Raw genomic sequence first — 27,427 nt, forward strand, 5'->3', positions numbered from 1 at the left:
GTAGCAGATGAATGATTGAAAAACTTTTTTTCATCTGTGTTCTTTCACATAAACCTGCTTCACTCAGCCTCTACTTTCTACTATGATAATAACAGAGCAGCTTCTCTCTCTCTCTCGCTCTCTCTCTCTCTCGACAGGTGGAAGAAATCCGGGGTTTTATCGAGTCTCTGGCAGAGAAAGTGGAAGAGGTGAAGAGGAAGCACAGCGCCATCCTCGCCTCACCTAACCCCGATGAGAGTAAGGATGTCTTTCTTTTCTGTGAATGAACTAGTTCACGTTCATTTGTTCCGTTTTTTTTTTTTTTTATCAAATAAATAGGCCGATATCTTTTTTCAAAAGAACTTCCTTCTACCCATCCATCACCAGCCCCTATTCACCTATTCCCTATTCAACTACTACTGCTGCTTAATCAGTTATGTAAAACAGGAATATATAACAATAAAACACTTAGCACACTGTGTGAATTGGAGACAGGTTGTCTGGTTTTCGGTTCCCTTTTCTACCTCTGCATTGCTGTTTTTTATCAAGTCATTGCAATGGACTGAAACGTCAGAGTTAGGAAACGGTAAAGACAAAACCAACATTTTTAATCCATCTAAGGTGCCTAATCGTCACAGTTCTTCAGATGCAGTGGAAATGTGAACAGTGAATAAAAGTCACTCATTTATATGCCATTGAATGTACAACAGCAGGAAAAAGCCTGATGATAGTGGGAGATTCCACTCAACAAAAGGATGAAGAATGACTCCATCCCTTAAAAGAAACTGAGGAAATAAAGAGGTTTGTCAGAACAGCAAAAACCCAGCCTGTTAAAAAATTCAGGGGATCTTGAAAATGTTGAGAGCCATCTCCTCCATCAATCAGTCCTCCCTCTCCTTTTGAGCTTTTTTGCTCTCCCCATGAAATCTCTTACATCCTTGTTTGTCCATTTTTCCCCACTTTTCTGCTTCTTTTCCATTACTCTGTAGCCCTGTCTTTACCTCTTCACCTGCTGTTAGCACCGTCTGCCATATTTCTCAGTTTTGCTCTCTTTCCTTCACCCTTTTCAGTCAGTCTCCTTTTTGCTTTTGTTCAGTCTGTGCTGGATTCTGCAATCCATCTTTCTACACCCCCCCATCTGTGTTCTCTCACACCTCTTCCTCTCTCATTTATGTCAAGGCATTGATCTAGACCCCTGCTCTCAAGAGGGGGATGTTATTCATACTAGTAACACCCCACCATCCCTTTTCCTCTCCCTGATTCCCTACCTCCCACCTCCCTGAAAAGGCATCGATCTGCTTGCAGCAGCAGGCATCAGACGAGCCCTTTAACTAGCTGAGGTGTGCAGATGACACACGGAGCGGAGCAGCAATGAGACAAGGTGCTGCATTTAAGATACAAATTCTTCCACAAGCTATCGCTATCTCCTTTGTGACTGAAATCAATGCTCAGTGTGTGCGCGCGTGTCCTTGAAAAATGCACATCAGTCATCAGCTGATGTAGGTGTCAGGGTCGTTCATTACACTGGGGTCAGTATGTTCTTTGCTGTTTGCCAGTGTTGCATTGTGGCCCTGACAGGATCTTGAATCTTCTGAATAGCCACATCCAGAAAACTGCTCTATCTCCTGAACAATGTTTTATATGGTGTGTGTGTGTGTGTGTGTGTGTGTGTGTGTGTGTGTGTGTGTGTGTGTGTGTGTGTGTGTGTGTGTGTGTGTTGTGTGTGTGTGTGTGTGTGTGTGTGTGTGTGTGTGTGTGTGTGTGTGTGTGTGTGTGTGTGTGTGTGTGTGTGTGTGTGTGTGTGTGTGTGTGTGAGTGAGTGAGAATCTACAACTCATCTGCATTGACTAATACATTTTCTTTGGAGCCATAATTCTGTCCAGATTGCATTTTTATCAACATCGCAACAAAACCAGCAGTAAACCAGGACTGTAGTCTCAATTGTGAGAGAATATTTTAAAAAGCACAACACTGACATAGTTCCATTAAAATTGTCTGCAAAAAGTTCACTGTCAGTGTTTCTTATTACTTTTCCTTACAATATCCGCTCCTGGCAACTAATGCATGATTAGTGTTTTTATGGTGATGTTTAGGCAATTTACAGCAGTTGGGTGAGATTAGGAAGTGTAACGGTTTGCTGTTATCAGCACAGGCAGGGTGGACCCAAATGCACACTCACATGCAAGCAGATTCAGTGAAGTAGTTTTCATGGTGAAAACACTGGCACACAGGTAGACGGACAGAAGAGCAGACAGGCAGGAACACAGGCGTACAGAGACAAGAGGATGAAACATGCAGTTAGGAGGTTCACAGGGAAAACACGTTGGAGCATGAACAGGAACATAGGTGTGAGTGAGGAGGGAAGCTTGGGTTGTTGTGGAACAAGTCAATAGGTGGGCGAAGCAGACGGGTAAATGGGAACCTTGAGGAAAGGCTGAGGTCATCAGGTGGGGGAAAACCGTGGTTTAGCTTAGAATACAACAAGTTTATTTGTATAGCATTTTTAGCCATGCTGGAGGTCAGTCAGTCTACCTCTTTGGTCCAGACTGAAATATCTCAACATGGATTGCCATGAAGTTCCCCTCAGGAAGAATTGTAATAACTTTGGTGATCCTCTGACCTTTGCTCTAGTCCTTTCCTTTCCTCAGTTTCCTCCATTAGTTGCTTATATTTGGTCATAAGCCAAAATATTGGACAAATTGAAATTTTGACCTGATGGTGTCAGGTCAAGTCAGACTAAGTTATTACAATTCATCCTGAGAGGAACGTGAATGTGTGTAAAAAATTTAGTATAATGAATGAAATTGAATGTCTGTGCCAAATTTGTCAATCCATCTGGTAAATGTTGAGATATTTCACAAGTTTGACCTGCTGGTGGTGCTACACAAAAGGCCAGAGGATCACCAAAGTCATTAGGGTTCATCCTCTGGCCACCATGAACATCTGTACCAAATTTCATGGGAACTGATTAAATAGTTGTCAGGATATTGCACTAAAACATGAAAATGTCAGCTTGCAGAAGTAGGTTAGTTGTGATATTTCAATCTGGACCAAAGTGGTCGACCAACATCCCCATCCCCAGAGCTTTAACGCTACTGAGGCTAAAAATACACCGGGAATGCAGTTTCAGTTGGAGTGAGGAAATGAACTGCTCCAAATTTAATTCAATAAATTACAAAAAGCCAACACTGACTTGACATGAAAAGCTGTCTATGGAGTCAGTCATGCAGGTTTTACACCCAGTCAAACACCCCAAGCTTTTCTCTGTATTTTTAATTTGGTGCAGAAAAGCTCATTCCCCAAATTAAAAAAAACATTGCCACTGAACATAATCCAGGGGACAGTTACATATCCTCCGAGGCATCTTAACCATTGGAAATGTATTACATATGAATATAGAAATTAGAATTCTGTGTGTGTGAAAGCTCATAAAACTATGCAGTGTGTTATGAAGTCTCTCTCTCTCTCTCTCTCTCTCTCTCTCTCTCTCTCTCTCTCTCTCTCTCTCTCTCTCTCTCTCTCTCTCTCTCTCTCTCTCTCTCTCTCTCTCTCTCTCTCTCTCTCTCTCTCTGCTGCTGTAACAGTCTGATTCTGACATTTCTGTGCTTCAGCTTGCACTGGGGAGTTTGTCATCAAAACTAATTGCACAATGACATTTTAATGGAAAATATAATGCACTTAAAGATCTACTCCAATTCATTGTTGTATTGAAAATGTTGTTCACATAAAAGGCTAGTGTGGTTTTTGATCATTTATAGATTTTTTTTTTTTTTAAACCCAGTTGCTTCCTCTTACTCATATCCTGCTCGTCTTATTTCTTTTTTTCTTTTTTTTCTTTTTTGCATCCTAAAGTCTTTGCTGGTTTTTATTTCTCCCCTGTGGTGAGAGGAGCTTCTTCTGCTTCTGCACGGTAATGGGTAAACTAATAACTGGTAAACCTGCTGTTTCTGTCACGGTTTATCAGTTCCATAATCACATCACATCTCCCCAGCCACCACCCACTTGGCCAGCTTCACCCGACCCCGACCCCCCCCCCCCTTTCTCCTCCTCCTTCTCCTCCTCCTCTTCCTCCCCCTCTGCTGTGGGAGCTTTTGTGTTCGCTGACTGAGACGTTTCCTGTTGATCTCCATGGGGTTACTTCTAGCCCACTTGCAGATCCCATATTAATATACACACACACTGACACACATGCAACCTCGGTGTAATATTACCTTGCCCCTGCATTACACATTATCCCATATCACAGTTTACCCATCCTGCTAAATGAAGCATAGCACATTTCCACCAGGGAATTTCAATATACATCGTTGGTGTGTGTTTGTTTTTGCTTGGTTGGTGTTAAGGATTTGTGTGTTTGTGTGGGCATGCTCAGAAGTGGTGTACAGTAGTAGGTTCAGTAATGATGATAGATTAGGTAATGGCCATCAGAGCATAATGGGTATTGAACCTCTGTCTTCTCATGAGCACATTCCTCTAATGCAGGAAGGGAAGACACAAATGCATTTTATATTTAGAAACAAGATTGAATTCACATTTTCCATGAAATAATTGCATTATTTATTTTTGTTTGTAGTGTTGTTTGTTGGCCTCGTGCAGCATTGCTTCTCATTATTTTGATCGATGAGACTGTCCTTGATAGATTTCATAACGAAAGGTCAAAAGTCAGTGATGATTGCTACTTCTGTGGGAGCATCAGGGGCCTTTACACTCAGCTTCTCCCCGGAGAGTGTGAGGTTGATCAAATGAAACGCAACCTTAGGAGAGGAGGATGTAATAAAACCTGTAAGAGTACTTGTTTAATCATTACAGTAGTGCAGTATTGGAAAATAAGTATTTGTGACACTGAGCCAATGTTGTTTGTACATGTTTTCCCATATTAACCATGTCAATTTTTGATTTGTTTCTGCTCCTCTTTCCCACAGTGACTGATGCATTGTATCAAATAGCTTCCAGAGATAAGGACAGTTTACACTACTAGATAGTGAATTCACACACCAGCTCTGTTTTGCAGTCTGATAGCTGCTGTAGGTACAGCTTATCTCTTCCAAGCTGTCATTTCCCCTCTCTTTAGTTGCAGGTTAGATACCTATCATCATGGTCCCCATGGAGGAAAGTGTAGTTCAATCTGTGTTGTAGTATTTTGTTACCCTCAGCGGTGGAAACTGGATACATCCAGTCAGTCCCAGAGGACGACAGAAAGTGTCACCATTGTGATTTAAATTCTACTGTCCTTTTTTCATGATGAAGTTAAGCTTTTATTGAAAACACCTGCTGGATATCTCAATGTCTACAGTAAATATTTACATACGAGGTGTTGAAAACCAACTTAGGTCAGTTTTTGTTAAAGGCTTATCATCAATGCATGAGAGCACATTTGCTGAGTTAACATTTTTATATTTGTTTTAACACATACGGTCACAGTACCATGTGTTTGCTTGCTTTCCCCTTTCTCCTGCTTCTGTATTCATGCATGGCTTCAGACACATGTACATAGACAACAATTCACACTTAGAGTCACCTGGGTTATTTTACGGTCTCCAATTAGCCTAATCTTTGTTTGGGAGGAAACTTGAGCAGTGATTGTGTCCTGGGGTCATAAACGGTTGATCCCAGTGCACTTATAGCACCTTCCTTGTTTGTGCATTAAAACCATTTGACACAAGCAGCCTGAAGTGATACCTTGTAGTACGATCTATGTAGAGCACTTCTGCCTGCAGAGTTTTGGACCAATTGTAATGTGAAACTGCAGCCGTTGCCGTCTGCCAGAAACTTTGTCTACAAGTTAATGCAAACAGAGTTTTTGACGCAAACCAAGCCACAAAAATGGAGGTAATGTTAACTATAAAATATGTTAGGATGACAAATGATGAGTGGTGCATTAGCCCCTCAGAATCAATACAAAATAAAGGCTAAAAGCCACAGTATGAATTTTGCTGTACTACCACGATACTAGTGCAAAATGTGATTGGACGTCTACTTAATTAGAAGCAGAGAATCTGCTCCTTAACACTGACACTTGAGAGTTTATTTAACAACATTTCTCAGTCTGTTTTTCCAACCACTTTGTGTTTGCTCCCTCTGACATCTCAGCCTCCAGCTTCTAAAGAGCATCTTTCCTCTGACTCTCAAAAGTCCTCGACTCACAGCGCTGGAGATGCTTGTTTTAATTGCAGCCTTTGAGTGTTACTATTTCTAGTGTCAGTTTTTGGCTGAGTGCGCTCCCACCCTCCGATTGTGGTTTGCCAAAGCTCCTCCACTCTCCACCAAAATTTTAGTGTGTTGTGTAAGTTCCCCCAGCTTTCTGTAATCGCTTTGTTCTTCCTCAGCCATCTTTTTCTTTGTGTCTCTCCCCTCTATATCTCTCTGTCTCCCTCTGTCTTACATCCCCCTTATACTGTCTGAACGGATGTCGTGTTACAGCCACTGAAGATACAGCTTTATACTGTGGAATAATAATATCCTTCTTGAAGTGAAGTTAATACGATGTCCAAGGCTAAGGACACACAGAGAGATGCACAGTGGAGGTCAAAGTAAGATAACTCAGGGATAAATCAGTTTAACTGTCCTCTTGGCTCCTGAACCAGCGGTCAGCGAGAGGTGTGCAGTGTTATTGCTCTGATGCAGATTAAATGTCAAGTGTTGGGAGGCAGGGCGAATGTTCGATGTTAGCTCTCAGTAACACTGTTATACTGTCTTGGAAGATGTTGCAGGAGAAAGAAAGGTTGTCAAAGAGAAGAAGGGGGTTGTTAGCAGAGACTTAATCAGATACAACATGCACTCTTAAGTGGAGCCCGAAAAAAGATTTAGTCTAAATGGTAAAACATTCTTGATGAATGAGAGCTAACATATTCATGGCTTGATTGTGGAGATATCCATCCAGAATACATTAAATTTCAGCCTAACCTCAGGCTAAGGATATGGATTTCCAGGACTGTCATGATGAGGTTTATAATAACCTTCAGTTTGATTACTATGTTGTTTAATACACTGATGAAGCATTGTAGTCCCGTCACATTGTCGAACTCACAATGGATAATAAATAAAATAGAATAAATCAAAAATACACAATAAAAAGGATCAAAATTGATTCAGGAGAACCAGCAATTTCTGCTTTTTTGGCTACAGAGGTCTGAGCTCTCCTCTTTCTAACTCCACACCTACAGATTTCTTTCATTTTCAAACTTGTTATCTTCAGCCTCAACCGATGCACCTCTAGGGGTCTAAGGTGCACACCTTCATCCACAGATGCAGTAGTAGACGACTCCCCAAGACCTGCAAACAGGCTTTGATGTGTAAAATCCTCGTACTTCACTTTTAAGAACAATTTTGTTTTGGAAAATTCTCTTTTTTTTTTTTTAATGAAGCCCAATGTATGGAACTAATCTAAATTAATGTGTGGTAGCCACAATCTGCAATTTGAGAGAAGAGATATTTATTTGACAATGTCCCAAGTGCAGGTACTTTATTTGTAGCGGGAGATCAAGTGAGACACATTATTAAAAAAATACAATAGGATTATTCCAAGCACTGTTAAATTAAAACAAAAAAATTAATAACAATAAAAACATCAAGAATCTAACCAATCTTGCAAAGTTTGTTAAAACCAAAATGACTAAATAACTACTGAATATTTGCCAGAGTGTCATTGTTTCTTCATTTGTATATTTATTAATTTATTTTTTGTATTTGCCCATTACTGGGGAAGAAATATTTTTGTCCTTTATTTTTGTTTATTTATTTGTAACTGTGGCGTCATCATGCAATGAAGGGAAAAATCCAAAGTCTAAAAGTCTACAACCAGGACTTTAGTGATACTTGTTATTCGCTGTAGTAAATCTGTGCAACAACTTTTTGGAATGGAAAGGGATGAGCACGTATGTTATCTAAACTCTTCACTGGACGTTATCTCTGCTGTCAGTTTGTCATTACCTGTGAGCATACTGTATTCTAAGGCAAATATCAGTAATGTTTGAGGGATGAGCTCAGATTCTGTCGCTCTGAAACATCAGACACCTGGACTCTAGACGATCAATAAGCGCAGCAAACACACAAAGGACTGGTAATATATTTACAGACTGAGCAGAGGGAGAGACACAGAGAGACTGTGAGATGGAGGAAGAAGAGAAATGGCTGCAAGTCAGAGACTGGAATGGCAGCAATTGACCCTGAGTTAGAGAGGAGGAAACAGAATCGGCTTGGTGTCTTGTCAGTGTCATGTTACCCTGACATCAGATTGACACACACGTCATTATAATAATAGAACCAGTTTTATCAGTGTGAGAGGCAGACTGCTAACTTTTGCAGTCAAGAAGAAACCTGCTTGGTGTTATAAGTGGATGAATGCTGCTGCTGTAGAACCAAACCTGATGTACAGTCAAAGTTTAATGTGGGAGAAAGTTGACCCGGGTACTGAGGATGTTTATCTTTTATAAAATCCTGATGATATGCTTTCATCCTCATATTTCTGAGAAGGGATGAAGTCACAGTACCGTCCTGATCAGTAGACTTGAAGGTTGGCAGTATGGAAGTGCAAGTGAAATCAAATCTGGTGTGTTTGCAAAGATAATCAAATGTGCTGCTCAGAATTGACCAGTTAGCAAAACCAGAATATACTCCGCAAGGTATTCCACCTAACCCTTTTTGGTTAACGGGGTTCCCCATGCCCGATATTGGGCCTCAGGTGCAAGGTTAGACTGATGGTTTCAGGTGAACGGCCAAGTTAAAGACATTTTAAGAAAATATGCTTATTCACTGTTTTGCAGAAAGATAGCTTAGAAAATGAATACCACTGAGTATAAATATAAAGCTATCACCAGCAGCCCGCTAACACGAGCACAGAAACTGGAAACTGTGTGTGTCCTTGACTGAAAGTGTGAAGTGCTGAGTGAGCTTGTGCCTGTCTGGTCTGCTTTGTTTCTCTGAATTTATTCAGTCGTTCCAGTTTCATTTTGTCTTGGCAAATATGCCAACATTTAATTTGTTCCCTGTAAACTGCCAAAACTTGGAATAATCATATTCAAAGTCGTCATGTGACCTGGTGGTTGACCGTGCACGCTGTATAAGCATGTATCTACATTGACCTAGTTTTGAGTAACTTTTTGAGGGCATTTGTTGCATTTAAAGGATAAATCTGGTCTTATTCTGTAGTTTTCATGTTATGGAAAAAACAAGTCACAAAAATTGTTAATTTTTAACAATATGCTCAGTGATTTCTTAAAACAGATGGATTCTTTAGATTCTAGCAAGTGTCACTCAAACAGGAGTAAATACTATATTCTTGAAGGAGCTTCACCTGCAGTTGGCAGTACTCTGTTTAATGTTTTAATGGCAACAATAAAGTATATGTTGTGAATCAAAATAAACTAAAGGGGCCTTTAGACTGTGCGGCAACAATAGCATAAGTTTACTGTACAGCTCCCTGTGTGGGATGGGTCTAATAAAATCCTGGTTTGCAATCTGTGTCAGACTTTACAATATCAATTTGCAGATTGTCAGATTGTGCGATGAGTGTGTGGTGAATCGTAGCCCTGCGATGTAATAGAAAAAAAAGCATGTGAGAACAGAGACGTGTCATCAGCTCATATCAACCAAATGCACTGCTCTTACGTTTCTGTAAATGCAGCAAAACGGTAAACAAGCTTTGGCAATTGTGGCGATAGGGAAAAGTGTGTCTTTTTGTTTTTTTTTTCTCGAACCTTAATTTAAAGACTGCACTTACAAAAATCTGTTGTATTCTGCATCATTTCATGTCGTATTCTGATTGGTTGGTTTGCAGACGTGGTCACAGCATCAGTCACACACACAGAACCTGATCCTAAACTCTGACTCTGTCTGAGTTTTTGTCACAGTCTTTGGTCACCAAAGCTCCAAACCAGCCCTCTCTGGACATGTCTCACTCACAGTGACAGGAACTTTAGGACTAGGAACACCATTTTCCGGGACCATTGATTTCACCACATTTCTCCCAAGACTGTCAACTTACGTCTTGGACGGAAAAAAAAATCATGCAGTGTAGAGGGACCTTAAAGTACTCATGTTCATTATAGCAAAGTATCATGTCACCCACAGGCTTGGCTTCTCTCTTGCCTTTTTAATACTTTTTTGACTGCAATGGAAGTCTATGACATATAAGTTATATAAGTTATATCAGACTTCAGCTACAGGCAGTTTGTGTTTGTAGTATAAATTCTTCATTGGTACTTTGATTTCATTTATTTTTGTGACAGTAAAAATATAGAATATCATCAGATTTATCCTGGAATTTTCTTTCCACTCTCCCTCTTGTCTTAACTCATAACTCTGACGTAAAGGCAAAAAGGTCATGAAAGTAAACTTCAAAAAAGAAATACAGTTATTACACTGGAATAAAAGTCCTAGAAAACCATCTTCTTGCTTCCACATATCCTCCATTTCTTCCCCCTTGTGGCGTATCTCTCTCTCGCTCTCTCGTTCCCTCTGCCACTTTGAATCTGATGCTGGTGAGAGGACCGACTGCACACACATCGCCATAGCAACACAGTCTTAATGATGGCAACAAGCGTGACCTGAAGATTCCATTTGAGAGCTTCTGGGAGAGGGCTGGAGTGTGAAGCCACAGCTCAATTGACTCCTCAGTTTTGCCCTCTAATTTGCTTCCCTCTCACGTCTCCCTCTACTTATTCATCAGTGTCTGTGCTCCTCCTCTTTTCAGACAGCCAATAATGAGGCTGAATAGACACTTGATCGAGCAGGTTGGCCTCCTCTGTTTGGTAACCACGAGGGGGAAATCTAATCTAGCTCCTTAACACACATACCGCGCACACAGACACACACACACACACATATACCGCAAACACATGCACACACTCCACGCATGGCCCAAAACTGAGTTCAGTTTTGTTTTATTGTCTCTGTGAAGCCAGTCCAGCTTACCTCGAGGAAGAGGTTACCAGAGGTTACTTACACAACTGAGAGAGCTTGCTTTTCCATAACCTTACACCTCTACGAGTTTCTGAATCTGTGCAAACATGCACAAGAGGACACAGAGGCCTACACACAAAACAATGTTAGGAAAAAAGAAATCCATCATCCAGAGTAATTTAAAAGTATCTAAATTCACCAAGTAATCAAATTACAGTTTTAACCAGGTGCTCTGTGCCTGATAACTCATTACAATTTTGAAGCAACTCTAGCTCTGCACACACACACACACACACACACACACACACACACACACACACACCACAGAGCATTGTTTAGTCATTTTGCCCTGAGGGCTTCAGCCCACCACCTCAGATCATTGTCTGACCCTGACAAACCCACTGTATGCTGCGTACATATTGCCATTGGCAGGAAAATGATTGACCAGATATAAAATTGTATTCAAATACATACCAAGGAGATGGTTATGCTGCGAGTGTTTGTTTTGGAATTACTTGTGGAAAAAAAAAAGTATTTTTCATATTGAGTTCTTTCTGTAGTATTTGATATCCCCATGTTTCACATACTTGATTTAATTACTGTTCATTTCCTCCCTTGTTCCAATTGGATTGTCGTCTCTGTACATCCTTCTTGAGCCTGGTGTCATGTTACTATAGCATTACATTTCTCTTTCTAACTCAGCTGCACACTTCTGCTTTTCATTCCTCTATGTAATGGCTCCTATACATTGCTTGAATATAAAAAAAATTGAGTTTTCTTCTCACCAACCAGCTTTGTGTGTATCTTTGAGGCCTGTCAAACTAGTTGTCATGTCCTATGGATTTAGGATGCTTACCATGTTATTGCAACTTTCCTTTACATTTAAATGAGCCTGTCTTTTGCATCTGGATATAAAATGATGTAATTTCAGCAGTTAGCGCTCTGCATGTCCACCGCTTTGTCCCACTGAGCCTGATTTACCACAGGCTGATGTTTGCTGATAGGGAAATACGTCTGTTAAGCAGATTAAAAGCTTGTAGAGCTTTGCTGATTAGTTTGTAATATGTTCACCATCTCCACTGAGCTGCTGTAGTTTTATGTTATCAGACAAACTGGTTAGAGGATTTATCCCAGTTTATCATAATGGACCCTCCGCTTTTTATTGTCTGTTTGTGTTTATGAGTTTTCAGCTCAGTGTGCCCATCCATGTTTTCAATCATCAACATGTGACACCTCAAACTGCTATGAAGAGCATTCATGTGATGTAGATCTATTGTGCAGCTGTAGAGAATGAGATGATATAATTATCTCATAGTTTTTAAGCTTCTTTCTTATCACAAAAGATGTGCAAATATTATTTTTTAGTAATTGAACATCTAGCAGTGATTGAAGTCTTCCTCATACTGTGTAATCAGATTATCCATTGTGGCTGTGTCTGTTATTTGTTGCAGATGTTTACTATGAGTTTCTGTACCTTCCCCACACCTTTCCCCTGTTTGTTATTGGTCTTTGTGATTTATGCAGCTTTAAAGTAGCAGGTAACATGCACAAACTCTGTCCCATGATGTTCTGCAGGCAGTTTGATTGAATAGTTTGATTTAAAGGAGCATCTCTTATGTCTGCTGGTTTCCCAGGGGCTTGTTAACATATGGAGATTTGGTTTTCTTATGGCATTAAGATGATAAATGCTTTTCTCACTCCTTTGCAATGTTCTAAAAATGGCAAGTAATGCTCCAGGGAGAACGTGTGAGGGAGACTTTGTGTGAAAGCCGTTCTGTTTTCTTGTTTTATTGCGGCCTTTGCACCAAAACGAAATGTAATACACCTACAAATACCTACAAATATTACTAATATACTATTAGTTAGTTTGTAGCAGAGCTAATGTAAAGAAAGTATAATGAGAATATAAAAGGCTAATTTTGTTAAAATTAGGGCGCAATGCAGTTTGATTTGTTCATTTATCAGCCGTGTACCCCTCTGTTGATACACAGCTGATAAATGCAGCAATCTGTAATTCTTTGCCTGACCAACAGCATCAGATAAAATGTTATTTCAGAGTCTCCCATGTGTAAGAACTTGAAGTGTTTTGTGAAATATAATTATGAAACTGCTGGTTTGGCTGTAGCTGTAATGAGCAACAGAAGGGAGAAAAGATTAAAAGAATAAGTCGGTTTTTCTTCAAGATGGGTGCATGATGTGACAACCACTCCAACCATCCCTCAGTGCTGCTGGCTTTGAAGATTGCACTGATGAGAAAAACTGTCTTCTCCTGTATGGCTCCAGGTTTGTTTTAATCACTGACAAAAACTTCCTGCCTCTCACATACCCCACAACCATTATAACAGCACAGCAAAAGAAGGTCTAGTTTAGGCTCAGCTGCTTCATGCAAGGTGTCTGTCAGATCATCAACAGATCAACAGTTACTTCAGTCACTTTTAATGTGTTAAAAAAAAGTGAACAGTGCCCATTAAAATTTCTCACAGCTGAAGGTGAACAACAGGCCAAAACTCAGAGATATTCGGTTATAACAGAAGCCGCAAATCCTCAAATTTGAGAAGCTGGGACCATCAACTGTTTGACATGTTTGCTTGAAAATTGATAAAGCGCTTTCAATTATAAAATAATTGCAGATTAAGTGTTTGTAAATTAAGTTGTTGATTAATCGTTACAGTTTGTGTTCACTGTTATCCCTGTTTGAACAATTATCGTGTCTCACCCATTTCTATGACGGCAGGATTTTTGCACTGCATTCAAGTGTGTGTAAACGGTTATCAATACTTTAGCCTTCAGACATGTTTGGACGACACAGCATACAAACTTTGTTGCAAGCATGCCCTTAATAAATACTAAATGTAAAAACTTGTGTGCTTTACCGGACACCGTACCGGTATAGTGCTCCTCACTGATTCCTTTTTTTATACAAAGCAAATCATCGGGAGCAGAAGAGGTCTCCTCAAAATGTGTCGACACCTCAATGAAAGACCTTTTCTCTTCACTTATTCTTACTGCTGCATGTTTTTTTTGCAGTTTTGCCTTCTGGACAAGAAAAATTTCCATTTGGAAAACTTGTCAGTACGTCAAGCTCGAGGAGAGCTGCTGCTTTGATTAGTCATCATTGAAATCTGCCCAGTTTCTCCTGATAACATTTTCCTGCTGGTAACAATCCATTCATCCTGTTGTAGCCCAGATTGTGCTGCGGCCCATGGTGATTTCACTTGTTCCTCTGGTCACCAAAATAGCTAATCTTAGTAGTCCACCCCCACATGTACCCATCTACCCACATGGGTTTCAACTTTATGCCTCTACAGAGTGAGTGTGTGTATGTGTGTGTGTGTGTGTGTGTGTGTGTGTGTGTGTGTGTGTGTGTGTGTGTGTGTGTTGTGTGTGTGTGTGGTGTGTGTGTGTGTGTGTGTTGTGTGTGTGTGTGTGTGTGTGTGTGTGTGTGTGTGTGTGTGTGTGTGTGTGTGTGTGTGTGTGTGTGTGTGTGTGTGTGTGTGTGTGTGTGAGGGTGTGTGTGTGAGGGTGTGTGAGGGTGTCGGCCAGGATGGAAAGAGGACAGTGGACAGTGAACTGAAGGATGCTGGTACTCTACAAAAGAGAAAGAACAAAGATGGGCGGGTTGTGCCGCTGTGGACTGAGGCTGATGAATTGTTTGTCCCTGTTGGGAGCGACACAGTCGTTTCTTGTGTGTCAGTATTAATTCTGTCTCTATGAAATTGGCTGCCGCACAGTTTTGTGCGAGTGAGTGAGTAAGCATGTACAAGTGTGTGTTTTTATGTCTGGTTTCACATAAGCCCAGTAATCTCTCCTCTCCTCTCCTCTCCTCTCCTCTCCTAGAAACTAAGGTTGAGCTGGAGGATCTTATGGCAGACATCAAGAAGTTGGCCAACAAAGTACGCTCCAAATTAAAGAGTGAGTACAGTTCTTCTATTTTCCTCCTGTTATAGATAGATAGATAGATAGATAGATACTTTATTTGTCCCCTAGGGGAAATTCACTAACTGCAACTAATGATTTTGTATTTTTCTATATCAAATTAAACCTTTTGTGTGTCTTTGTTCAACAAATTAAAATTTCAAATACTGACAAATGTCTGTCACAACTTACCAGAGCGAGATGCTTTATTTCTTTCTTAGTCTAATCAGCCGCCAAATAGTAGTTAATCAACTAGAAAATTCCAGGGAAATTTTGAGTGCCACGGGGGCTACTGCCGGGATGAGTACATGATTTATTTCCAGTGTTCAAAAGTCACCCTGATCATACTCTGGTTTTGAGAAATGTCTTGATATAAAAGACTCTGATATAAAACAATGTCACATCCCTCCATCATGTATTATGTGGGAAATATCTCATATTCTGTGTTGTTTTTTTTAATAAAACAAGAGGCGACATGTCTTCAAACTGGCATTTAAAGGGTTAAAATCCCGAAAACTAATAAACATTTGATAGGTTTGAGCAGAACTGAAGTGGTTTAAGAGATTTATGCAAAAAAAGCAGAAAAAAATATTGATATATGATGATTTTATAGCATTTTCTTTGTGTGTCCTTTTTTGGACACGAGGAACCCCAGAGGGTACAAAATGTGTTACCAGTGTATAATAGACCTGTAACAGTAACTGACATTAGATTTTAAAAATATGTAAAAAAAGACACTTTCTTGCAGAAATCCATACCTTCAGCTGTAACACAGCCAAAATGATCAGCAAATCAAAAAAGAAAAGTGAAGAAAATGTCCAAAAAAGGACAGAGGGACCCCTGAGGGTTAATAAATCCCATGAACCGCTATTTAAATTACCACTATTATGTTTTTTACTGTGCTAAATTTAACATTACTGGGGAGGAGAGCAACGCGACTAGAAGTGACAGCGAGAGAGGGCTAGTAGCTTCTCCTCTCCTCTGTCTCAGCGGAGACCGTCACAACTTCATTCACTCTTTCAACAAAACAAAAAAAAAAGCAATGAAGGAAGCAGTAAATGGACTTACATATTTAAGACCTAACTAAATGTCATTTAAGACCTAACATGCGGCTAATGTAAAGCTAGCAGAGCTTGGAGAGTTGGTTATCTGGTTGCTAGGCGCACGCACGCACGCACACAGGTCAGGAGCTGCCGTTGCCATGGCAATGTGAAAATCTGCCCAGAATTTGGCTTCTACATGGCTTCAAACAACTGCAAATTATGAGAAAACCGTTACTTCTTTTCATAAACCGAAAAGACCGTGCCAGACACTGAAGCCAGAAGTTTCTACAGTCTCTATTTTATTCAGATATTCCTTAAAATGAGTGAGTACGCTCAGTGCGAAGACAGAGTGAGATTCTTTTGAAAAAAAAAGACGATTACATTAGGTGTCAATGAGAGTGAGACAGGTATTGCTGCCGGACTCGGCACCCCCGTTTAAATTTTGTGCAGACCCTGCCTGTCAAAGTTACATTTTATGAATCCCAACAACTATGTCTACATTTTCAGAAAGAATTATTTGTCTCCTTTTTACGGTTTGGCCATGAGCTCGAGTTAAAAATAAAAATAAAGGTTATTTTTTACTGCTTCACGCACTCTAGCCAACTGACGCTTTCACTCTAACTTTGAAGAAAAAGTGATTTGCACTCCTCCCTTGAGTGCTCACAGTGTGAAAAGTTTACATGTTATGTAATGTGTTATGTTATGTCTTTTTGAGAGAGCAGAAGTTTTCCTCCGTTTTATAGTTTGAATCACATTTCTACGTGCAGGTATGAGAGAGCTGGGTGACTCAGAAAAAAGGTGCAATTTTGTAGAAAAAAGGTGGGTTTCTAAAGAAAATTCCAATGCATTTCTAATGCATTATTTATTCCCAGTTTTTTGGGAATAACTTTGGGAAAAATTGGAATTTTAACACCAAAAGTCATAGCACCCCTTGCGGGATCAAGACGCACGTTTTGATGTATATATTACCGGGGTTTTCTCAAAGCTGCGGGACAAGGCACTCCTCTCAGCTATTCTAGCTGTAGAGGAGTGCCTCGGAGCTGAGCACCCGTGGCACTAATAATATAAAACAGGAAAACAAAGTTCATCTTTGTTTTTGAAGATGTAACTGGCAAATGGTTGGTAATTTTACATAATCACTTTGTGCTCTCTTAGGTTCAGTATGAGGGATTCTTAACAAATCTGAGCTGAAAACATTAGTCAGTCAGTCAGTTGACATCTTCATGATTGGTTCATCGTTTAAGTCAATTTTCATGTAAAAAAATTACAAACATTTAAAGGTCCCAGCTTCCAAAATGTGAGGAGCTGCTTCTTTTCCTCATCTTATGTCATAATATTTTGTGTTTTCCGACAAACCAAAACAATCCCAAGACATCACCTCAACTTTAACAGACATTTTCCTCTATTTTTCTGATGTTTTATTGACCAAATTATTAATCAATTAATCAAGAAAAAAAATTAGCAGTGTAAGTTCATTAAAATGATTATCATCCCAGACGTCTGTATTACAGTATTATGTCTCTGTCCATAACCAGTGTGCACAGCTGTTTATCTGTCATGTGATGTGACGGCGCTGGTGCTGTCTTGGGAGCGGGAAACAAGGAAAAGATAAGCAGACAGTGAACTGTACTGCAGAGGGCAGAGTGATTAGTGTCACTTGCCACAGAGGTGCGAGCTGTGATTCATATGCACGAGGACACACTAAGTTTTATTCAGACGTGCACACAAACTGACTAATGTTATTGTGACTGTAGCTGGTACTGGGTCACTCCTCCCAACATTAGTTAATTAATTAATTAATTAGTATTTTGTGTTTGTATTAGTCCTATAATCTTCTTATTCTCAGATTTTTGTGTCGCCCTCTCACCTTTTTTTTTTCCTTTTCTCATAAATTTACAGCACTTTTTAATCCCTTTTTAATTTCCTCTTCTGGCATATGTGATTCATGTGCCCTTCCTGAAATCCCGTTGCATGAAAACTTCCTCACATGACTCACTTCTGCTGTTGCAGGTGTCGAATAGGGGTCAGAGATAAATACCTGTCGGCCTATACAGTATCTTAGGAAAGTAGAACACAACTTCATTGCAGAGGGCTTGGAGATAATAGCCTCCATCCCTCATCCTGTGTGCCCACTGATATACACACGTATCACACACACACACACACACACACACACACACACACACACACACAGTGGCAATGTGTGCATATACGGTATGTACATTGATACACACACTTGACACAAGGGCTATCAGGCGGAACAGGCTCTGCATCACAGGCCTCTAACTGTGGCGCTCCAGTTCACATCAGTTGTTGCCACAGGATACCTTTGTGTAACCACTTGCTGGGTGTGTGTTTGGGTGCGTATATGCATTTGTGTTTGTGTAAGTGAGTAAGGAATGGGTTTAAGGACAATATTAATGCAATGAATCTCATTCAACATTCTTTCAAAAGTGCTGATGTTGCAAAACACATTAAAGTAAATCTAAACCACTGTGTTTTTACCTGGAACAATCACAATGTGCTTTGTGATATACAAAGTTTAGACTGTTGCAATGGAGGGACGCTCCTTGGTTTTCATATTCAAACAATATACAGTTGTTGCTAAGGGGCTTAAAGAACATGTGCTAAAAAAAGCAACCCCCAGTGGCTGGATCGAACCAGATGGAACAATACACAGACGTTAACGTTGAATAAAGTTATGTTAAATTCTCATGTTTTTCCAGAGATTGCCGAAACCATTGCATGTATGACACATGAATATATTCCTGAACTTGAAATTTCTTTCCTCGCACACCCAATCAGCTGTGATATTCTGTTGTACCTGTTTAACCTGCCAGCTCAAGCTGTCTGCATAAACAGGGAGCTGCACAGTATATACAGAAAAAGCAATGCCCCTGAATGTGCAGGAGCTGGTACAGCCATCTCATCCCACTTGAAATTACAGAAAAATGGGAATGCAAATGAGCCAGCTCTTACATGTCACAGAATTCAGTAGTGGATTGAGTACTTCTCATCACCTCACATTGACAGTCTCTTTAATTTATTATGCTCGGCAGTGACTTCCTCAGGTGTGACTTTGAAGCAGCAGTCAGGCAAAAGTTGCATTAGAAATTGCAGAAGAAATAAAAGAGCAGAGTTATCCCAGTAATTTATACTTAAAATAAATGTCTTAATAGTCAGCCCTTTACCACATTTCCAGTTTTTCCCTTTCCATCTGAGTGACTGATTTGACGTGTGATTACTTAATATTTGTGACACTCTAAGTATAATATTTATATTATTATACTGAAACATAATAGCCCTTCTGACTGTAATTGTAGTTTTATATAGATCAGGTCCTAAAGTTGATATGGTCTGATGATCTTTCTCTCTCTGTGCGTCCAACACTTTGGTTCAGAGCGAGACGTTTTGACAACTACTGGCCAGATTACCATCAAATCTGATAGGAATATTTATACTCCAGAGAGTTATCGATAATGATTATTACTCCCAGTATTTTCTTTCATGCAACCATCTGTTCAAACCTTTCCTTGACAAACACATGGCAGGGTATCTCTCAAAAACAAATGGCTGGATTTCTATGAAGTTTACTGTGAAAATTCATTGTGTCCTGAGATCGAAGAGATATGTTTCTGATGACCCCCCCGATCATTTTTCTTACACCACCCTCAAGTCAAAATGTCAGCTGTGCACACAAAATAAAGCACTGTTTCTCATAACTTTATTTGGTGTTCTTGCTGTTAATCTTTAAGAAACAGTTTTCACCAGGTGATTGAATGAATATTTTTGTGTATCTGTCCAGGTATCCAGCACACCATTGAGCAAGAGGAAGGGCAGAACAGGTCATCAGCTGACCTGAGGATACGTAAAACACAGGTACGGTTCGGGAGGGAAAGCAGCAAAAGTCAACAGCTGTGTCCCAATTGTATACTGCAGAACAATTGTGAACAGTATGTATAATACTAACTGTAGTAAGAACACCAAGAAAAAGCTAAATGGAGCTTTCCCATTACTACCTGCAGTTTGTTTGAAGTTTGCAGCTGTGAGCTGCTCTTCCATGTTCCCTGAGAACAACTGCTTCGAGTATGACTCATTTTTGTCATTTTTTTTTAGTGTGAATACACTATGTACTGGAATATACCATTTTGCCCTGCCCACCCCCTGTCCGTTCAGCATTTAGAGAATTGATTAAGTTAGTGTCTATGGTTACACTTTATGTGGATAGTCCTCCTATAGTGTATTTAATGTTAAACTAATGTTCAACTATGAACATTTTAATACATATATATCATATTATTATCACATTAACAATCATACAAACATTCAACCAACAACTAGTAAAACATTTAGCAGTGAGGGTAAGGGTTAGCGAAACAGTTGAATTGTTGAATCTCAGCTAATAACCTGTTGAAATGTTACAAATACTCTCTAGACTCTCTGAAGGCCGACTATCCAATTAAAGTGTGAGTGTGTTTACTGCTGGCATGGAGCAGGTTTCAGTGAAATGTTTTGTTGTTCCTCACTGTATCTCCAGCACTCCACACTGTCCCGTAAGTTTGTCGAGGTGATGTCAGAATACAACACCACCCAGTCAGACTACAGGGAGCGCTGCAAGGGACGCATTCAGAGACAGCTGGAGATCAGTGAGTAGACTAAACCCTCCAACACCCCACACACTAACTGTGCACATCTCAACACTGCATGCATCTAAAACATCTGCGTCTATTTTCAGTCACAGGGTGTTTCAAAGTTCTTTAAACGTTGAGATTCATGAGAATATCTGCACAGATTGAATGAGGTCATGAGTGAGCACTTGTCCTAAGTCAGACTACACAATCACCTCTTAACACGCTCTCAATCTTTGTGTTGGTGCATCATGTGGTGCCCCAGATGCAACACTGGTTGATATCCACCATGTCACACTACAGGGGATAAAACGACTGACTGTCTTCCTTGATGCTCATTTTCATTTCTGATGCTCCGGGTTTATCAGATCAGTCTTATATGATCTTATATGATCTTTCAATCTGCCGGTATGACATGTGCTCCTGACCAGTGTTACGGTCTTTATTTGGAGAAATGTTCTGTAATTGTTACTGCACACACAGAATGTGCAGATAGTTTTTCTCCTACATACCTTTCATACAAAGGTCACTGTAAGTTGGGTGAAACTTTTGGTCAGCTTTCATCCAAAATGGCCATTCATGATTGCTTTTCATCCTGCATCTTCATCGCCCCTCTGTTATTAGTCAGGTGTTAGTTTCAGGTTCATTAATCTAAAAATATAGTCTGTATGCACATTCCTCCACCACTTTGTAAAAATTCAAAATCATTTTACATCTGTAGAGTAGATCAGTGTCAGTGTTACTATGTCTACATACTCTGATGAAAGACTAGACCCTGACAGAATTATGGACATACAAACTGCTGCAGCCTCGATTTGTTCATGTATTTATTTATTTTTCCAAACTGTTCACAACAACTGTTCAGTCAGTTCAATTCATGTGGTGATAAAAGGAGCAGGTTCTTTCTACTTTTTGAATTTTTGCAGCCTTTGATTTGTGGATTCATGCAGGAGAAATCATCTTTATCCAGCCAATGCTGGAAACACTTATCTTGATTTACAGTAATACGTCTGTTAAAGCACCCTTAAATAAATAGTCACCCATTCACTCTCCTGCTCCTGATATCATAAACCCAGATATAATACTTCATTGAATATATTAAGTGAATTATTTTCTCCTGCAGTCATGTTATTTATTCAGTCTGTTACATTTATTATTAATGAAAAAAGATGATTCAACTTGGCTTGAGAAAATAAACTACCTCAGCTCCAACCTGTTGACCGTTTATGCGCTTCAACTTTGTCAACTTTATTGTCCCCAAAGGGAAATTTGTCTTGCTGCCAGTTAAATCACAGAACACAGACTTGTTCTGGCTAACTGATAAAATAATGTACATGTGTTATGTGACAGCATAACATAAAACCTAGAGTACATCCAACTGTTATTATGCCACCCAAAAAAAGTATTTTATTCTATTTGTATTGATTTGTTTATAGAGAAATTTCAATTTCTTATTTTGAATTTGTCTGGTGTATTGTACCAAAACAACCATTCTCACACTTAAACCACTTTCCAAAACACATACATCACCAACACCCACACCCATATACATGCGCATGCCAGGTTGCTGCAGCTCAGATCTGAGCTCCCCTCACTCATGTCACACTCTGTGTGTGCTATGATTTGACAGGTATTAGCTGCGGGCCCCAGGCTCCTGGACCAGGCATCTGACATGGCCTTTGCCACGGCATCCGAGCAGGCTGCACTGAGCCAGCTGCCCCTTAGTCATTGTGATAGTCACCTTATACACAAAGGCAGGCACACACACTTGGATACAGAGAAGAACACTATGACTCATTTCGTAATAATAGCAGAGGAGAGCAGGGGTAGTTATGTTGCAGGGCACTCGGCGTAGATGTAATTTCCTCTGTCAGTTTAGAGTGGACACATGCAGTTGGGTGTGTATGTGTGCTCCACCCAATATATCTACACTAAATGGGGTCCAATGAAAATAACAGCAGAGGCAACACACAGCTCTTTCTGGGGTTAATCAAAGGGCTAACACAAAACCCTTCTCATGGCGCTAAACACACCTGACTCACTTTTTCCTTGAGCTCCTCCATATCCATTTGGATTTGATTTGTCAGCTGGTGGAGTCACAGGAGGCCTTAGCCGTCTCTGGTTGAAATCTGCTCCTGTAACCACAACCGACAGTGATGTCACAATGTACTGACATCACTGCAGTGAGGCGAAAAGGTTAAACCACTGCAAGTCAGATTTTGCTCTCTTTAAGTAAACAGAGTCCAGAAGACCTGTGTCCTACACGACACTGTTAACCTTTTCTGTTTCCAATAAAAATTTAAAGAATAGTTTTAAATAGTTGTGAACATTTTGAAAAAATAAACTGAGGTGAGAAAGTCATAACTCTCATATCTGTTAAATATGACGCTAGGGTATGATTAGCTTAGCTTAGCGCAAAGACTGGAAACAGGAGGAAACAGATAGCCTTGCTCGTTCCAGAGGTGACAATATCAGCCTACCAATACCTCTAAAGCTCACTAATTGACACAATGTATCTGGTTTATTTCACCCATATTTTGAAGTGTAAAAACATGAATGGCAACCAGTGAAGACTCCAAGAAGTTACTTATCCCAGCCAAGAAGTAGTCTGGCACATAACCCACACACCCACATAACCCTCCCTCCGTAAAACCATGTGATGTTTTCACACTGCAGCCTTCGTACAAGTTAAACAAACAGGATGTGTGATAATTAATGATCTTCAGAGGTTCTGGCAGGCTGATTTTTTTATTTATTTATTTTTTACCTTTGGACAGAGTCAGGCTATGTGTTTCCCTGATTTCAGGCCATATGTTTAGCTAAGCTGATGGACTCCTGGCTGTAGCTTTATATTTTACTGACAGATATCAATCTTCTCATCTATCTCTCGTCAAAGAATTCCCAAAATGTCAAACTATTCCGTTAAAGGCACATTTCTTTGATTGTCACATTTAAAGCCAGCATTAGCAATTCTGTAGCATTTTAGTTCATTATTGATTGAGAATGCTGAATATCACGCATTTATTTACTTTCATAAGCAGTGAGTAGACAGGTAATGCTCAGCAGGAAGGAGGGGACGTTGGTCACAGGCATCGCAGGGCCTCTTTGACATTTGACTGTTACATTTTATTTCCCAGCGGACACTCCTTTCACAGGTAGAGACGCAGTCACAATGCCAGGGAAAAAGACAGAGATGTACACAAACGCATTGTTCCTGTATAACAAAGAGATTGATCCATATGTGTGCAAATAAGCTGCACCAGCTTTTCTCATTCCTTTGTAGGTGAAATTGCAGCGAACACAAGCATGAAAATCACTCGCTTCTTTTGCTCTGCATGCATGAGCATTTGTGTGATTTGGCTTTACCCTCCGTTCCTTGGGGGTCTCACTTAATTTGCACTGCATAACAAAGGAAATGAAATAATACTGTTACTGGAAGCAACAAAGTATGAATGATTTAACTGCCCGTAAACACTATAGGAAGTGAGACTTCTTGGCTTCATATTAGGATTCTTAGGGTTTGGGTCTCCATGGTAACAAATAAGAGCCTCCTTCTGAGCCTGTCAGGGCTTTAAAAAAAAGCCAATGAGGATCGTGTGTGTGTGTGTGTGTGTGTGTGTGTGTGTGTGTGTGTGTGTGTGTGTGTGTGTGTGTGTGTGTGTGTGTGTGTGTGTGTGTGTGTGTGTGTGTGTGTGTGTGTGTGTGTGTGTGTGTGTGTGTGTGTGTGCGTGCGTGCGTGTGTGTTGTATGTGTATATGTGCGTGCGTGTGTCTGTGTGGGAAGTGAGATAAATAGGGTAGGGTAGCACCAGAGTGCCATGGTTATTTTTTTCTTCACAATTATCCATGACTCATTGTCACTCCTCTCTGTCCTTCAACTCTAACTCCGACCCTCTTTAATGTTGTAGTTTTAGCCTTAATGATAGAGAGATTATTTATTATCAGAGAGGCTGGGAGAATAGGGAATCGATCACAGTAATGTGGTGAATGTGGTCTCTCACTCCTCTTTGTGTGCTGTCTTCATCCTCTCATTTGTCAAACTGCAAAATGTCATTGCTGAACATGAGTAGATTCTTAAGCACGGTAATGAAACAGCAGGGCCACTTAACTGCCACTAAATGAAATTTATTGGTGTGATATGGATATGAAGTTTGAATTAGATACGATGTGCTAAGTAAAGAGACATGAACAAAAAAAAATCATATGGGCGCACGCTCATGCCCTGGTAAATGTTAGAGCGGAGCTTCATCAGTATTCTGTTCATGATGGCAACCATTGGCTCTGACTCCCGACCATCATCACTCTCCATCAAACTACTTGCTCTGCCACTGAGGCCCCCACACTGACCACCCGACTTCATCACACGTGTAAACACAATACACACACATACTCACACACACTCTGATTAGGTCATGAATAGATGTTTTTCAGTTGCCTCCAAAGTCTCCAGCCACAGCTGCTGAAGGTTCAGTGCAGAGAATAAGTAATAGTCTTGTGTTTTTAAAGGAATAGTTTGACATTTTTTGGGAAATACATTCATTTGCTTTGTTGATGAAGACGACATATTATTGTTACTATGACGACAAAGGTCCAGTATCTCTGTCGCTGGTACGCTCCTATGGGTTGTATCCAAGGGACAAACAATCTATATCGTCGTTTAGGTTGGAGGACTTGTTACAGCACATTGAGCAAAAGTTACTATTGCTTACCGGAGTTGTTTTTTTAATCGTCTTTTTTCCATTTTTTGCTTCTTTTCTCATAAAGTACTAGAAACTTTAACCTTGTTAGGCCCATAAAAAGCCTAGAAATGGAACAATCTGAGAGGAAAAAATTACTCTTACATTAACGCCACAACCCAGTGGTGAAAAGTAATTAACTGCATTTATTCAGCTACTCTACTTAGGTACAGTTCTGAAGTTTGAATGTATATATACTTATATTTACGTTAATTATACTTCTACTCCAGTTCATTTCAGAGGGTAATATTGTACTTTTTTTTACCAAACTCCATAGCTCTGGATGCAGAAAGACCTGCAGAGAACAACAGGGGAGAGCACATAAAATGATAAAGCACAATACTATGAGAGAGAGAGAAAGAGAGGGAGGGGACAGGAAGCATTTGCATGAGTACTTATAATTTTGATAATTAAAAGGAAAGTGTTTTTGATTTAGGGGGATCTATTGCTAGGAATTGATGATAATATGCATAATTATGTTGTATGATGTATAATCACCTGAAACTAAGAATTGTTGTGTTTTCATTAGTTGAGAATGCGCCCTTCATATCTACGTGGCGAGCACATCCTCTTCCTTGGAGCCCGCCGTGTTGCACCGCCATGTCTCTACAGTAGACCAGAATGGACAAACCACACACAGGCTCTAGAAGGGGCCTGTTGTGTTTTTACGTTACCTGAAGGCCACTGTAGCTTCTCCTAAACACTTTGGAAAGGGAGATCAGTTGGTTACAATCTGCAACATCACCGCTAGATGGCACTAAAGCCGCCCTTAAATACATTTTTCTGATAATAAAAACTATAAATGCAGAACTTTTACTTACAATGTTGTTTTTTTCATTGTGGTATTGCTACTTTTATTTAAGAGAAAGATGCTTCTTTTCACCATTTCTTTTCAGCTTAACAGTGTTATGATGTCTGAAATGTCTTGTATATTTATGAGCTGCCAATGGCTGAATTTTATGTAGTTTGACTACTGAGATTTATATTTGCTTCCTCTGTATTTTATATCAACCCTGTGGTCCATGACATCGTGTTGACAAGAATTTAAAAAATCCTTTATTTTTTGGTCTTGTTGGCTATGTATTTATACATGGATAAGAGTAGTATCATCAATATGACATAGCCATAACAACTGAGAGAAGTTAGACTAACTGCTCAGCTCTGGACACCATGTAACTGTTTGCAGGGTTGCAGGATGTCGTCATGGGCAAGAAATGGTACGTACTGCATAGCCCCACAGAGGATTTACAATGTGCAAAGGAAAGATTGGAGATGATGCTGACAGAGTCTGACTTTGACTTACAGTAACAGTGGGGCAGAAATGGAGCCCAAGAGAAGCAGCTCCGCAGCTCAGACACAAGGATATTAATGTAGGTGTAGGGGAATGTTTATAAAGTAGGACAACTCTGCCAGGGGAAATAAACATGGATGAAGAGCAAACACATAAGCAGGAAGAAGCGGTAAGACGTGCTGTGACACAGCAGGGTCAGTAGATAGAGAGATAGAAAGTTTGTTGGGGGGCGTGGAGTATTGAGGCAAACTTAATAAAGTACTGAATAAGTAGGTGATTATTTTTATACTTAAAATAGCTACACAGCCAAAGATTATGAGGCCTGTTGAACGGGGAATGTGAAAATATTATCTGCAGATCGTAACCACTACAAATGATGTGCAGACTGGCCCAGGCTGTTCTGATACTATCAAACATGACAGATATTTCCAACTCGGTATTTGCACCTGACCTGTCTTTTTAACACCCCCATATGCAGTGTTACCGGTCATGTCTTTTAAAGGCAAGAAAATCAAGCTTGTATATTTTAAAAACTGGACAGATAGAGATGGGAACTGTTCAAAATAGGATAATATGTAAAGTATACACAGGTCTAGAAGTTTAAAGATTAATAACACTTTTACAGGATGAAAGATCACACCTGACGGGCCAAAATGAATGGGGTGGGGTTGAGATACAATAAGATGTCTGAATTGCTAAGCAGGCCATTTTAGGCGGAAGTTTATGCAGTAGTGTTTGAAATGTTTTACCTGACTGAAGGGTTTGTCGGGTGTTGAGAGCACGAGGCTAGTGGTTCTGGGACATTTGAGATGCCTGGTTGAAAGATGAAAAAATCCGCAAACACACACTTAACCTTGTAACATTCAGGACAGCAGAAAGTAAAAATTTAGAGTGCTGCTTGTCTTGTAACTAAAGGCATGATGGTATAGACTAATAA

At 40.0% G+C, this 27,427-nt stretch overlaps 1 protein-coding gene across 4 annotated transcripts in view; it reads left to right on the plus strand.

Moving 5' to 3' along the window:
• The window catches only part of stx1a (syntaxin 1A (brain)), a 57,408-nt gene that overhangs the window by 20,417 nt on the left and 9,564 nt on the right, over positions 1–27,427 (plus strand). For all 4 annotated transcript variants that reach the window (XM_056375005.1, XM_056375006.1, XM_056375007.1 and 1 more), the window contains exons 3-6: positions 138–237; positions 14,716–14,790; positions 19,642–19,715; positions 20,374–20,482. In XM_056375005.1, the coding sequence (XP_056230980.1) occupies positions 138–237; positions 14,716–14,790; positions 19,642–19,715; positions 20,374–20,482 (358 nt within the window). The remainder of the gene's footprint in view (positions 1–137; positions 238–14,715; positions 14,791–19,641; positions 19,716–20,373; positions 20,483–27,427) is intronic.

This window comes from Seriola aureovittata, chromosome 4, assembly GCF_021018895.1.
Source record: "Seriola aureovittata isolate HTS-2021-v1 ecotype China chromosome 4, ASM2101889v1, whole genome shotgun sequence".
NCBI classification, from domain to species: domain Eukaryota; kingdom Metazoa; phylum Chordata; class Actinopteri; order Carangiformes; family Carangidae; genus Seriola; species Seriola aureovittata.